Below are 15,296 nucleotides of genomic sequence, written 5' to 3'. Positions count from 1 at the left end.
AAATATAAATTTTTAAAGCAAAAGTTGTATGTTTGAGGGGAAAAGGTTGTGGTATTTCTATTTTTAATTGATTGGGAATTAAAAAAATATTTTCATGGAAAAGGTTTATTTACTTTTAAGAAAATATTATCATTATGAATTATATTTTAAAAAAAACAAACAGTTTAACATTTTGGAGAGAGAAGGTTATAGTTACTGTATATACTTCCAAGAAAAATGTATATCATTGAAAATTGTATTAGTGGGAACAAAAAGTTTGTTACTTTTTGAACAAAAAAGTGGTATATTTTGAAGAAAAAAGTCGTACTATTTTGAAGAAAATTGTATATTACTGAGTAAAAAGTTGCATGTTTTGGGGTAAAAAGTTGTAAGCTATTGTGAAAGTATTTAAGGATAAAAAAATATTTTTGGAAACAAAAGTTTAACTTAAAAATGTAAAAAAAAGTTTAATATTTTTTAGAAAAAAGTTGTATATTTTGGAGAAAAAAATACTTCCAAGAAAAACGTGTATTACTGAAAAAAGTTGTGTATTTTGGGGGGTGGGGGGGAAGTACATACCTCTAAGAAAAATGCATCATTTAGAAACAAGTTGTATGTTTTAGGGGAAAAAGTTTTACACTATTAGCAAAATCTTTTCATATTTTTGAAGGATTTTAAAAGAAAAGGTTGCATACTTTTAAGAAAAATATGTATTAGTGAGACAATTTTTTATATAAAAAATAGTCATGTACCTCTAAGAAATGTGTATATTACCGACAAAAAAGTTGCGTATTCGTGGAAAAAAAATAGATACCAACAAGAAACTTGAATATCAGTGACAAGTTGCATGTTTTTGGGAAAAGAGTTGTATTTTACTGTGGAAATCTTTTTATATGTTGAGGGAAAAAATTGGAAAAAAAAGAAATGTGTACTACTGTAAAAAAAAAAAAAAAAAGGTTGTATATTTTGAAGGAAAAAGTAATAAATTATTTAGGAATAGTTTTGGGGGATTTTAAAAATGTATATATTTTTTATTTTGCGGATTTAAAAAACTATGTATATGTATAAAAAAGGTGTATATTTTTAAATAAAATCTTAAATAAATAAAAAAAGTTGTATATTTTTGGGCAAAAAGTTTTACATTGAATTTGTCTTTATACATTTTTTGCAGCTCTAAAAATATTTTGGGGAAAAGCTGTATACTTTATTTTTAAGAAAAAAGTTGCATATTTTGGGGGAAACAATTGTTGATTATTGTTTTTTTTGTTTTTTTTAAAGTAGTATGAGTTTTAAAAAGAAAAGGTGTATTTCTTTAGGAAAAAAAGTTGTATATTTTTGGGGAAAAGTTGGATACTGTTGTTTTTGTTTAATTTGGGGGATTAAAAATATATTTTTGGAAAAAAATGTGTACACTTTCAAAGAGACATGTATTACTGGGGGAAAAAGAAAAGTTGTATATTTTTGGGGAAATGTTGGATACCATTGTTTATTTTTTTAATATATTGTTGGTTTTTCAATTTGGGGGATTAAAAATATATTTTTTGAAAAAAATCTGTACACTTTCAAAGAAACATGTGTGACTGGGGGGAAAAGAAAAATGTTGCATTTTTTGGGAAAAGTTACATAATTCTGGGGAAAAAATAGAATATAGGACAGCGTGGCGAAGTGGGTAGAGTGGCCGGGCCAGCAATCGGAGGGTTGCTGGTTACTGGGGTTCAATCCCCACCTTCTACCATCCTAGTCACGTCCGTTGAGTCCTTGGGCAAGACACTTCACCCTTGCTCCTGATGGCTGCTGGTTAGCGCCTTGCATGGCAGCTCCCGCCATCAGTGTGTGAATGTGTGTGTGAATGGGTGAATGTGGAAATAGTGTCAAAGCGCTTTGAGTACCTTGAAGGTAGAAAAGCGCTATACAAGTATAACCCATTTATCATTTATAATATTCCTTAAGAAAAATATTCAAGAAAAAAGTTATGATTTAACGTGATACATGCTAGCCAATTATTGACCAATCAGACAATAGACCACAAAATATAATGTCTGTGACATTGTGACGCTAGTTGAGTTCCAAGCTGTTGTAATTTCAACATTTGTAAAAAAAAAAAATAGAAACAGAGATAATATGTTCCAGGGTCAAACGGTCTTCACCATCAATCTTTGACTCTACAGGCTATATTTTAAGTGTGCATATACATTAAATACTGTACAGTATCATAGAGTCAGTAAATTTCATTTCTGGTTCTATGGTTATCATTACACTTTTGCCATCGCTTCTGCTCTCCTTTGGTGGCATCGCAAATAACCCCCAAGGAAAACAACAAAATGCAGACTTCTGGGGCTTATTTTTCCAGGTTGAACTCTAAAATTGATTATTTTTTGGGGACCGTTTTTTAGGACTTCTAGACACTGTACCTAATAAAGATCCCAAACTGATATTACGCCTTTTATTATTAATATTGCTATAATGAATGAGCAGTGACTTACGTTGGTGACGGCGTCTGTGTTTGCTCCGGACAGGCACAGGTGACGGACAACTTCAATACTGCCGTTGCTGGCGGCAAGATGGAGGGGAGTCCTGCCATACTGGAAAAAAACAAGCAAGCATTGGCATTAACAGCTGTGGCCGTGGGCAACCTCCTGATTATTTTTATTTTTTTGAAACCACACCAGATTTAAAAATGTTCTGTGCACAAAACAAGTCATTTTTCTCACACCTTGTTGGGGAGATCAAGGACGGCTCTGGCACCACAGATCGCCACGACGATGGCCAGGTTGCCGTCCTTGCAGGCGATGTGCAGCGGCGCGTTGCCATGGCGATCCTGCCTGTCCAGTTGACAGTGGTGTCTGAGGAGGCAGTGGACCACTTCCACCTGACATCTTCGAACAGCCAGGTGAAGGGCGGTGTGGGCGTCCTGAAAGGGGGAAGGTAGTTAATAGAAAACGCAGCAAAGAAAAAAAAAAAATTGCATTGGACACTTCACAACCTTGTCGGTGGTCTCAAGGTCGGCGCCGTGCTCCACCAGACACTCCACGATGTCCACGAAGCCCCGAGCGGAAGCTGTGAGCAGGGCGCTCTCGCCTTCGCGGTTCTTGCTGTCCGCGTGGCATCCGGCCCGGCAGAGCGCCCGGGCCACTGCAGAGTACCCGTGCCAGGCGGCGCAATGCAAAGGAGTCTCCTTCTCCTGGAGAAGGCGGCAGAGGAAGGTTTCACTCGTGACCATTAAAACGCGCGTGTGTGTGTCTTGTCAAAGAAAAAAAAAGTTATACCTCCAAGAAAAAAGTGTATCATTGAGATCAAGTTGAATGTTTTTTGGGGAAAATGTTGTTTACTGTGCTTTCAAGAAAAATGTGTATTACAGAGAAGAAAAAAGTAGTTTTTTGTTTTTTTAGGAAAAAAAGTTGTATATTTTGGGGAAAAAAATTATATATTCCCCCTAAAAAAATGTGTATTGCAGATTTTGGAAAAAAAACAAATAACTTCAAACAGGTGTACATTTTTAAATAAAAAACATTTTTTAAATAAAAAAGTTGTATATATTTGAGCAAAAAGTTTTACATAATTTTTTTTAATTAATTTTTTTCAGCTCTAAAAAATATTTGGGGAAAAAGCTGTATACTTTTAAGAAACAATTGCATATTTTTGGGAAACAATAGTTGGTTATTGTTTTTTTCCCCATTTTGGGTATTTAAAAAATATTCCTGGGAAAAAAGTTGTACGTTTTTTAAGAAAAAAAGTGGTTTATTTTTTAGGAAAAAAAGTTTATATTTTGGGGAAAAAAATTATATAGTTCCCCAAAAAAATTGTATTGCTGATTTTGGGAAAAAACAACAAATAACTTATTTTTTAGTTTGTGGATTTAAAAAAATATTTTTTTGTTGTATAAAAAAAGGTGTATATTTTAAAATAAAAAAATGTTTAAATAAAAAAGTTGTATATATTTGGGCAAAAAGTTTTACATATAATTTTTTAATAAATTTTTTGCAGCTCTAAAAAATATTTGGTGAAAAAGCTGTGTACTTTATTTTTAAGAAAATTACTGCATATTTTGGGGGAAACAATTGTTGGTTATTGTTTTTTTTCATTTTGGGTATTTAAAAAAATATTTCTGGGGAAAAAAATAGTATATTTTTTAGGGGAAAAAGTAGTATATTTTGGGGGAAAAAATGATATACTTCCAAAAAAAATGTGTATTGCTGATTTTGGAAAAACAACAACAAATAATTTCTTATTTTTCATTTTGTGGATTTAAAAAATATTTTTTGTTGTATAAAAAAAAGATGTATATTTTTAAACAAAAAAATGTTTTTAAATAAAAAAAGTTACATATATTTGGGTGAAAAGTTTTACATTTAATTTTTATTTTTTGCAGTGCTAAAAAATATTTGGGGAAAAAGCTGTATACTTTATTTTTAAGAAACAATTTGCATATTTTTGGGGAAACAATTGTTGGTTATTGTATAAATTATATAAATATTTCTGGGAAAAAAGTTGTATGTTTTTTAAGAAAAACAGTTTATTTTTTAGGAAAAAAAGTTGTATATTTTGGGGGAAAAGTTGGATACCATTGTTGTGTTTTTAATTTGGAGGGTTAAAAATATATTTTTGGAACAAGAAAGAGTGGAATGAGGCGTGAGTCTCAGCTTAAAAAAAAATCTGTTTTCGTGGGTTTTATGAGCCTGAAACCCAAATGATGTACAAATAAACAACTAAATATTTGAAATCGTTGAAGTTGTGGGCTCTGAATCTATAATCTATGGAAGTTCAACGTTTTGAATGGAATTATGGAAATAAACACACTTTTCCATGATATTCTAATTTTTTGGAAAGGGTCTTGTATACCCTCATTTCATTTGTACACGTACTTACCCGGTCGCTCAGGTCTGGGTTGGCCCGGATACTGCAGAGGTAGCTCACCACGTCCACGTTGCCGTAGCGAGCCGCCACGTGCAGGGCGGTCTCTCCGGACTGCGGGCGACAACAAGGACGGAATACACTCAACCATCATCAAAGAGCGCAAGCGTGTTGTTAATAAAATGACGTGCAGGTGAGATTAACAGTGGGGGTCTCTAAAGTCGGAATTTAACCAAGATTTTTTGGGGAAAAAAATAGGCAATAAATGTAATCCTGCATGATCAGTGCTTCTCTTCCATCATGCCGTAGCTTGTTGGTGGTTAGGGCGTAATAAAGCGAGTACAAGATAGTAATCATAAAAATCAGAGTGGTTGGTCAGGTGGAAGAGGACACCTCTGGTTAGCAGACGCACACAAAAACACACAGTCTTTTACAACGAGCCTGGTCGCTATGGCAACGGCAAGTAAGCTGATAAAACGCCTGACTAACCGGTTTTTCTCCTCAGATGTGTTCTGCAGTGTGTGTATGTGGAAGGCAATGCCTCTCAGGAGGTCTGACGGCTCGGCGTGGCGAGTAATTGCTTGGCGTGCGGCTTTGGGGGGATGTTGTGTGTTGTTATTATTGCGTTCCACCTTATCTTGGATGTCCAGAGGACACTTCTTGCCGTGGAGGAATTTCAGGGTGTCGACGTGGCCGTGTCTCGCTGCGTAGTAGATGGCGTTGGCCCCACTCTGATGGAGACGACAGCGAGAGATTATATTGGACAGAAACTGACCTTTTCCAAAATTCAGGCACACGGATTTGTCCAAAAGAATGAATAACAAGTGGGTACTAAAGGGGTCCTAATTGCTGCGTAATGGCGAGCGGTTACCTTGTCATTGGCCTTGATCTCTGCACCTTTTCTCATCAGCACCTCGATGATCTGAACGTTGCCGCAGCCTGCTGCAATCAGCAGAGGAGGGGTCCCGTGCTGCAACGTACACATCCTTGTAGTCAGCTGGCATGCAGTGCATCTTCAATAACACATAGGAACATGCAAACACTGCACTCTGGTTCTTATAGTCTTTCATGTCCACCTGTACATCAATGTAAAGGGAAAATGCTAATAATGTTGATTAGGGGTGTGACTCTTTGGGCACCTAAACATTCAATCCGATTCAGATTCCTGGGGCTAATCGATTCTCGATTCAAACAGATTCTCACAATGCATTATTTGGTATAATAATTATGAGGAAAATTTTTCAAAGCAGGTTACAGTTAGAAGAGCTCTTTCTGGTTGTATGGAAATGGCCTGGAAACATATTTAAAAAGGATGCATTCATATATATATTACTCATACACACATATAGATACTCTATATATGTATATATATATATATATACAGTATATATATATATATATATATATATATATATATATATATATATATATATATATATATACTGTATACACATTTTTTGTATGTATATATATATACACATACATATATACACATATATATATATACATACATACATAAATAAATGTATGTATGTATGTACAGTATATATATAGACATACATACATACTGTACACTCTATATATGTGTGTATATATATATAAATATACAAACACACACACATATATATGTATATATATACAGTATAACAATTCAACTGAATAAAAATAATTGTAATCGATTTTTTTAAATTATTAATCTATTTAGATTTTAGAATCAAGATGAATAGGAACTGTATATATATATATATATATATATATATATATATATATATATATATATATATATATATATATATATACAATTTCAACTAAATAAAAAAAACTTTTTTAATCGATTTTTTAAAATTATTAATCTATTGAGATTTTAGAATCAAAATGAATAGGAATTGTGATACGACGTAAAGCAGGGGTCGCCGACCAGTCGATCGTGATCGACCTGTCGATCTTTGGGACCTTACAGGTGGATTGTGAAAATATTTAAAAAAACAATAATGTATTGATATGACATCAGTGCCACCCCCATCCGGAGAGTGAATAACAGACCCGCAAACAGGCACAGATTTAACCCCAGGACACGCCTGCACGCCAGGCCCCTCTCTCTCTCTTCAGCCTCACATTCAGCCACTCTCGACACCGCGGCCACACCCCCGAGCATGGCCGCTTCACCCGCTCGTCTGGCAAACGCCCAACAACAATCATCTGTGTTTCTGGGTGTTGTTGATAAATGGCTTTCGCTTTGCATAATAGAGTTTTAACTTGCACTTACAGATGTAGCGACAAACTGTAGTTACTGACAGTGGTTTTCTGAAGTGTTCCTGAGCCCATGTGGTGATATCCTTTACACACTGATGTCACTTTTTTATGCAGTACCGCCTGAGCGATCGAAGGTCCGTAATATCATCGCTTACGTGCAGTGATTTCTCCAGATTCTCTGAAACTTTTGATGATATTACGGAGCGTAGATGGGGAAATCCCTAAATTCCTTGCAATAGCTCGTTGAGAAATGTTGTTCTTATACTGTTCGACAATTTACTCACGCATTTTTTCACAAAGTGGTGACCCTCGCCCCATCCTTGTTTGTGAATGACTGAGCATTTCATGGAAGCTGCTTTGATACCCAATCATGGCCTACACCTGTTCCCAATTTGCCTGTTCACCTGTGGGATGTTCCAAATAAGTGTTTGACGAGAATTCCTCAACTTTCTCAGTCTTTTTTGCCACTTGTGCCAGCTTTTTTGAAACATGTTGCAAGCATCACATTCCAAATGAGCTAATATTTGCAAAAAATAACAACGTTTTCCAGTTTGAACGTTAAATATGTTGTCTTTGCAGTCTATTCAATTGAAAATAGGTTGAAAAAGATTTGCAAATCATTGTATTCTGTTTTTATTTACCATTTACACAACGTGACAACTTCACTGGTTTGGGGTTTTGTACAAACCCTGTCCAAGAACCAAATTAAGTTCCTAAATCAAAGTTCCACTGTCGTTCTATTTTCTGCAGTTTCAGTTTGTATGCAAGTCACTCTCTTTCTGACTGACTCACAAATGAAACGGTCAATGAAATCCACCTTAGAACAAAAACATAAAGATCAGCATCAACAACAGAAAAAAGATGGCGTCTGCTCGTCACCTTGTTGGGCTGATTGACGTCGTAACTGTTCAATGATCCGAGCAGATGCTGCAGACCGGGGACGTTGTCGTCGTTTATGGCGTGGATGATGGCTTTCATCACAAAGGAGTCTTCCTCATCCTGGATGGACGTGAAAGACAAGTTACTCCACTCACTCCCCTCCTGGAATTTAGCGTATTACATAGAAACAGTGAAACACAGCAGGACTTTTGGTCACGTGACCCGGTGAGCGGGGCCAGACGGGCCATGGAGCTGCGACGCTCGGCTGCACACAGTGACGAGGATGAGGAAGGCGGAGAAGGTTGAAGCGAGGCCAATGTGGCGTTTGCTCAGCCGAGCGCGACACGCCGGCTACATTCCAGAGTGTGACCTCTCTGCTGGGGGGTTCAAGGCTAAACCACCTGAGAGCTACACAACACAAACATGTCCTGGCAGGAGCTACAGCTGCTTCTTACATAGCTCACACTTAGCAAATATTTATTTCACTAATTAGGATGGAATCTTTTGTTTATTTTGGCTGCCAAGGGTTGTGAGAACTGAGATGTAATGCAGATTTTCATTCATTGGCAATGCTTATCAGTTGCATGTATATCAGAGCTATTCAACTACATAATGAAGCCGGACATCAAAATGTGGATGTTTTGTCAGAAAGTGCCTCCGCAGGTTATATTCCCTTGACACTGCGTTTACTTAATTGCAAAGTAAACACATGGGCTTTCACACTGCACTGCCAATAAATTGATTGTTCTGCCCTCGCTACTCGATTCCAGCGTGTGCAGCTAGTTAACAGTATGAAGAACTAGAAGCTCCAGAAGATTTGTTGAGGATTGATGTTCCTTCTTTTGAATTATTTTCCTTCCTGAGTTTTATTTCTTTCCACTACTTCCTTCATTTCAGCTCGTAAGACTGAAAATATAAGTATAAAGTAAACATAACAAAAGCAAAATGTCCGTTGTGTATTTTAGATAAATAAAATAGAATATTTAGTGTTAATATATTCACACAATTAACTACAAATAATTACACATATAGAAATTACACAACTATACCACACTAAACATCGTATGTAACTTATCACTATTAGCGTTGTCGCCCTCTACTGGTCAAATTTAGCACTACACTATTAGTTTTAATGGTTTCATCGAGCCTATTTGGGTGATGTTCATCGGCCCAAATGAAAAGCTTTGGCGGGCCGCCATTTAAATAGGCCTGATGTGTATGACATTTCCTTTGCAAATTAGCATCTAGCTAGCTTGAAAAGTGGAGCCTTACTTCCGAGAGCTTGTATGCTCGCTTTCTTGACACGTTTGCTTGAGCGGACACCGAGCCTGAAACCGGACGCAACGTCACATGCAATCAATAATTTATCCCTGTGAATCGGTTCTTGGTAGTACAGACAGAATTTGGTCGGTATTTATAAAAGTACCAGATTTGGTACCCATCCTCAATTGCATTAATAAGGACAAGCTGTATAGAAACTAGATGGATGGAAGGAGTAATTGCAGGTAATTGAATAGAATGCTAAGGGCCTGATTTACTAAGACCGCCTTATTTAAATGAGGATTTTGCGTGTACTATACGGGGCATCGCTACAGAGACACTCACTCACTCACATCTACCACTTTTTATGGGCATTTTACAAACAGTCCTGCAGCGCACCAGTTTTTGCTTTTTATTGCTGAAGGTGCACTAATTGGAAAAAGGCCGCACTTACTTCAGATCAAGACGCAAAAAATGCATATTTAAAGACGCCTTCCCCTCCCCACACCCACACCCAGACACACACACAGCACCTCTTCTCTTGTCCCCGTTGTGACACAGGAAGAATCAGAAGGACGACACTGCAACTCTCCAATAAAACACACTCAGATCTTGTATTTTTAGCCGGTACTACATAAAAAATAACGTAAAATAACGCAGTAACGCATCATGTAGTAACGGTAACTGAGTTACTGAATATAAAAAATAACGCGTTAGACTACTAGTTACCGCCGAAACTAACGGCGTTACAGTAACGCGTTACTTTGTAACACTGGTTAGGATTGAGTGTTTTGTGCTGATAGTATATATTTGTACCATGAATTGATTTACGTGGACCCCAACTTAAACAAGTTGAAAAACTTATTTGGGTTTTACCATTTAGTGGTCAATTGTACGGAATATGTACTGTACTGTGCAATCTACTAATAAAAGTTTCAATCAATACAACTATAAAATCAATCAGATTTAGCATACTTGCCAACCCTCCCGTTTTTAGCGGGAGACTCCCGGTATTCAGCGCCTCTCCTGATAACCTCCCGGCAGAAATTTTCTCCCGACAAACTCCCGGTAATCAGCCGGAGCTGGAGGCCACGCCCCCTCCAGCTCAATGCGGACCTGAGTGGGGACAGCCTGTTCTCACGTCCGCTTTCCCACAATATAAACAGCTTGCCTGCCCAATGACTTCATAACTGTAGAATGATCGAGGGCGAGTTCTTGGTTTCTTATGTGGGTTTATTGTTAGGCAGTTTCATTAACGTCCTCCCAGCGCGGCAACAACACACAACAACAGCAGTCACGTTTAGTCTACCGTAAAGCAGTTCGTCTGCCGTAAACAGCAATGTTGTGACACTCTTAAACAGGACAATACTGCCATCTACTGGATAGCCTCCAGAACAAATTCAAGTATTTTTTTTATTTATATGTATAATAAAATAAATATATATATATATATATATATATTAGGGCTGCAACAACTAATCGATTAAATCGATTAAAATCTATTATAAAAATAGTTGCCGATTAATTTAGTCATCGATTCGTTGGATCTATGCTATGCGCAGAGGCTTTTCAAAATTTTTTAAAAAAAAATACATTTAAAAAAAAAAAAAAAACTTTATTTATAAACTGCAACATGTACAAACAGCTGAGAAACAATAATCAAAATAAGTATGGTGCCAGTATGCTGTTTTTTTCAATAAAATACTGGAAAGGATAGAAATGTAGTTTGTCTCTTTTATCCGATTATTAATCGATCAATCGAAGAAATAATCGACAGATTAATCGATTATCAAATTAATCGTTAGTTGCAGCCCTAATATATATGAATATATATATATATATATATATATATATATATATATAGCTAGAATTCACTGAAAGTCAAGTATTTCATACATATATATAGTATATATATATATATATATATATATATATATGAAATACTTGAGTTGGTGAATTCTAGCTTAAATATATTCCCCTCTTAACCACGCCCCCAACTACGCCCCAACCATGCCCCCAGCCCCACCCCCGACCCCCCACCTCCCGGTATCGGAGGTCTCAAGGTTGGCAAGTATGGATTTAGGCACTTAACACTTGCAGTGTTTTAGTTGTCCTCTTCAACCTGGTACCTCCAGGAGGCGCACTGCAGCCTGACAGGAGATGTGTTGCAATGCAAGACATTTCGTCAATGATTAAACCACCCCAACGCCACATTGTTTACATGTGTCGGCTCTGCGACGTGTTGACAAAAGCCGCCTTTGTGTGACTATTTGCATGTAACACGTACGTGGAAGGAAGTGAGACACACACGCTCACTTTTTTAAGTAACACACTGAAATCCCTCATGACTTGCGACAATTCCATGTAGCAGCTAAGAATACCGCAGCTGTAATTTAGAGTCGTGCTCTCATTAGGGAAAACGCTCCCCTGGCAGGAGCAGTTTGAGAGCAATTAGGCTGCCGGCATGTCACGTTGTCTTTATTTGGCACAGAACACCGGAGGCGCAAAGGCGTGAAGACTAGGAAGATATGTCCTACCAAGGTGTCGTCGCTGCGCGCCACACTGATGTTGCTTCTGGACAGGAAGGAGCGGGACAGGCGGTTGCATAAGGAGATCAGTCGTACGGATTGCTGGGAAAGAGAGGAATAATGGGTCAGGAATGTACTGTGTAACAAGGTTTTGTCTGCTGGATGTATTCTGACACTTTTGACCATGAGGCCAGGGATGGAACACTCGTGGGACTAGGGACAGAGATTCACCTTTGCCTTTGACACAGAACACACTTTGCACGAGCTTAATGCTCGCAACACAGCAGCACCCCCTCTCAGACAGGCATTATCCCGCCTCTGTTACTGCTCTGATAGTACTGATACTGACAGGGGGGCTAAGTAGACCCTGCAATTTTCCACCATTGGTGCCCTTTATACCGTTGTTGGTATAAATGGAGAGCCGCCAAAAATATATGTTTCTCAGCTGTGGTCCGTATTGGCCGCAGCGGTACTCAGCTGTAATACACTTTTCTACCACTTGTGGCAGTAATGACAATATCAAACAAACAGGAGTATGGAGTTAAAGGCCTACTGAAATGATTTTTTTTTATTTAAAGGAAAATAGCAGATCCATTCTATGTGTCATACTTGATCATTTCGCGATATTGCCATATTTTTGCTGAAAGGATTTAGTAGAGAACAACGACGATAAAGGTCGCAACTTTTGGTCGCTGATAAAAAAAAGGCTTGCCGATACCGGAAGTAGCGTGACGTCACCGGAGGAAGGACTCCTCACATTTACCCATTGTTTACACCAGCAGCGAGAGAGATTCGGACCGAGAAAGCGACGATTACCCCATTAATTTGAGCGAGGATGAAAGATTTGTGGATGAGGAACGGAAGAGTGAAGGACTACAGTGCAGTGCAGGACGTATCTTTTTTTCGCTCTGACCGTAATTTAGGTACAAGGGTTCATTGGATTCCACACGTTCTCCTTTTTCTATTGTGGATCACGGATTTGTATTTTAAACCACCTCGGACACTATATCCTCTTGAAAATGAGAGTCGAGAATGCGAAATGGACATTCACAGTGACTTTTATCCCCACGACAATACATCGGCAAAGCACTTTAGCTACGGAGCTAACGTGATAGCATTGGGCTCAAATGCAGATAGAAACAAAATAAATAAACCCCTGACTGGAAGGATAGACAGAAGATCAACAATACTATAAAACCATGGACATGTAAATACACGGTTAATAATTTCCAGCTTGGCGAAGCTTAACAATGCTGTTGCTAACGACGCCATTGAAGCTAACTTAGCAACTGGACCTCACAGAGCTAAGATAAAAACATTAGCGCTCCACCTACGCCAGCCAGCCCTCATCTGCTCATCAACACCCGTGCTCACCTGCGTTCCAGCGATCGACGGAAGGATGAAGGACTTCACCCGATCATCAGTGCGGTCGGCGGCTAGCGTCGGCTAGCGCGTCTGCTATCCAAGTCAAAGTCCTCCTGGTTGTGTAGCTACAGCCAGCCGCTAATACACCGATCCCACCTACAGCTTTCTTCTTTGCAGTCTCCATTGTTCATTAAACAAATTGTAAAAGATTCACCAACACAGATGTCCAGAATATGAAAACAGAGCTTTTTTGTATTGGATTCAATGGGGTACCAATACTTCCGTTTCAACGATTGACGTCACGCGCATACGTCATCATATATAGACGTTTTCAACCGGCAGTTTAGCGGGAAATTTAAAATTGCACTTTATAAGTTAACCCGGCCGTATTGGCATGTGTTGCAATGTTAAGATTTCATCATTGATATATAAACTATCAGACTGCGTGGTTGGTAGTAGTGGGTTTCAGTAGGCCTTTAAAATCATACAGACGTTTCTCAAGCGCAAAAATTATGACTAAATTTGTGGAGCTGCATTTTTATTTGCACTTTATTCTATTGACAGTTTATTTGAGAAACATATATATTATTATTACTTATTATTAATTTAGAAATAATTAATGTATTTAATTTAGCACTGCGTAATTAATTGTATGTACACTTTTTTCATCTGTTTTTATGAGTCCCTCCTTATGCAGTATATTTAATTAGTATTTATTTTTGTAATCAGCCAGACTTAAGATTTGATTGCAATGTTTGTGTTTAACAAATGCTTTCATATCATTTGACAAGGTTGTAAAAATATAAGTATTTTTTTTTGTTATTATTGAATACCATTAAAATAAAAAGTAAGATTACTCATTCAGTGGTAATATTTGAGTGGGACCTGGGCCCCTGTGTAGTGGAAAAGTTGGGCCCCAAGGTCAAAAGGGTAAAGAACCCCTAGTCTATACAAAACAGCGACAGTAAAAGAAAAAGCAATTTCTGCCATATTCCTGCTCGCTGTTCTGTATGAAAAGCACGGACATGCAATGTGTGGCGGTAAGGGTTTATGACGTCGGAACAGAGGCGGGAGGACAGCTGTGTGAAAGGGAATAGCCAAAACAGGTGAGAGACGTTTAATACTGCCAAAGTATTTTTTATGTAATGACAAGTTGAAGCTGCTGCGTGCACGACGCACACAACTTACCTTCCATTTTCTGCGAGCGGCAAACTTCTTGAACTTTTCCATGTTGACAGCGGACTCCTTTCGGCTCAGTGCTTGTTGTGTGTCTTTTGGCTGGTTGAAACAACACAATGACACTCAATTAACGCTAAAACCCAGCAGTTGTAATCAACAGAAAGTGTTTAGCAATAAATACAAAGTGGCATTTTTGAAGTGTTCTGCATCTGTGACCAAGCCTTCATCCTGCGTCGCTCAAGAGAAGAAAATGTTTTTGATTCCTCATTATGAGTTTTTAACTTCTTTTTTACACTAGGGATGTATACCGAGTACTGGTATTTTTTTGTACCTGTTCCTAATTGGGTTGGTCCAGGAGCATCGTTAAGATTCAAAATAATTGATACGGCTCGCAGTATTTTTTTTATCCATCTTACCGTAATTATGACATGTTGTCACATTCACTTTAGGTGCCGCTGCTACACACAAAAAAAGACACAAGTTGGTGTGTCTGTGGGTTTTTTTTCTCCTAATTTATTTATATAATTATTATTATTATTATTATTTACAATTATTACGATTATTTTTTTTTGTTACTTGTTGGGGGTGGGAGGGGAAAAAAAGCCTTAAAAGTATTTCCTCCTGTCAATTATGTGGCTAAAAACCCAATAAACAAATAAGTAAAAAAAAAGAAAAAAAAAGAGAGACATTGGTAGGATCTGATATCCAGCTTTGAGTCATCACAAATAAGGAAGCAACACCACACAAAAGTTTGTAACACAACAATATTTCCTCCTCAAATGACCCTGCGCTGCATCAAACATGCCTTGCTTAAACGCGCACCCACATAAAATGCTAATTGATTCAATTGATTTGTATGATATGATGGATATGTGTGGTCTTTACAAGATGATGACAAAACAACTGCATTGCACGTTGGTAGTGTACAACCTCTTCTTCTAATAAAAATGAATTTTTTCCACATCTTTATTTACAGTACACCAATTACATACAGTATCCATA

The 15,296-nt window shown here is 37.5% G+C and overlaps 1 protein-coding gene across 2 annotated transcripts in view; it reads right to left on the bottom strand.

The window, feature by feature from the left end:
* dapk1 (death-associated protein kinase 1) overlaps positions 1 to 15,296 on the bottom strand; it is a 141,608-nt gene that overhangs the window by 30,816 nt on the left and 95,496 nt on the right. For both annotated transcript variants that reach the window (XM_062025110.1, XM_062025111.1), the window contains 9 exons: positions 14,304 to 14,393; positions 11,760 to 11,852; positions 7,963 to 8,082; positions 5,702 to 5,800; positions 5,463 to 5,561; positions 4,846 to 4,944; positions 2,963 to 3,160; positions 2,693 to 2,890; positions 2,463 to 2,561 (listed from right to left, as the gene is read on the bottom strand). In XM_062025110.1, the coding sequence (XP_061881094.1) occupies positions 2,463 to 2,561; positions 2,693 to 2,890; positions 2,963 to 3,160; positions 4,846 to 4,944; positions 5,463 to 5,561; positions 5,702 to 5,800; positions 7,963 to 8,082; positions 11,760 to 11,852; positions 14,304 to 14,393 (1,095 nt within the window). The remainder of the gene's footprint in view (positions 1 to 2,462; positions 2,562 to 2,692; positions 2,891 to 2,962; positions 3,161 to 4,845; positions 4,945 to 5,462; positions 5,562 to 5,701; positions 5,801 to 7,962; positions 8,083 to 11,759; positions 11,853 to 14,303; positions 14,394 to 15,296) is intronic.

This window comes from Entelurus aequoreus, linkage group LG17, assembly GCF_033978785.1.
Source record: "Entelurus aequoreus isolate RoL-2023_Sb linkage group LG17, RoL_Eaeq_v1.1, whole genome shotgun sequence".
In the NCBI taxonomy this organism is placed as follows: Eukaryota; Metazoa; Chordata; class Actinopteri; order Syngnathiformes; family Syngnathidae; genus Entelurus; species Entelurus aequoreus.
Note: the sequence above shows the minus strand (reverse complement) of the source record. Positions and strands in the feature narration are given on the sequence as shown.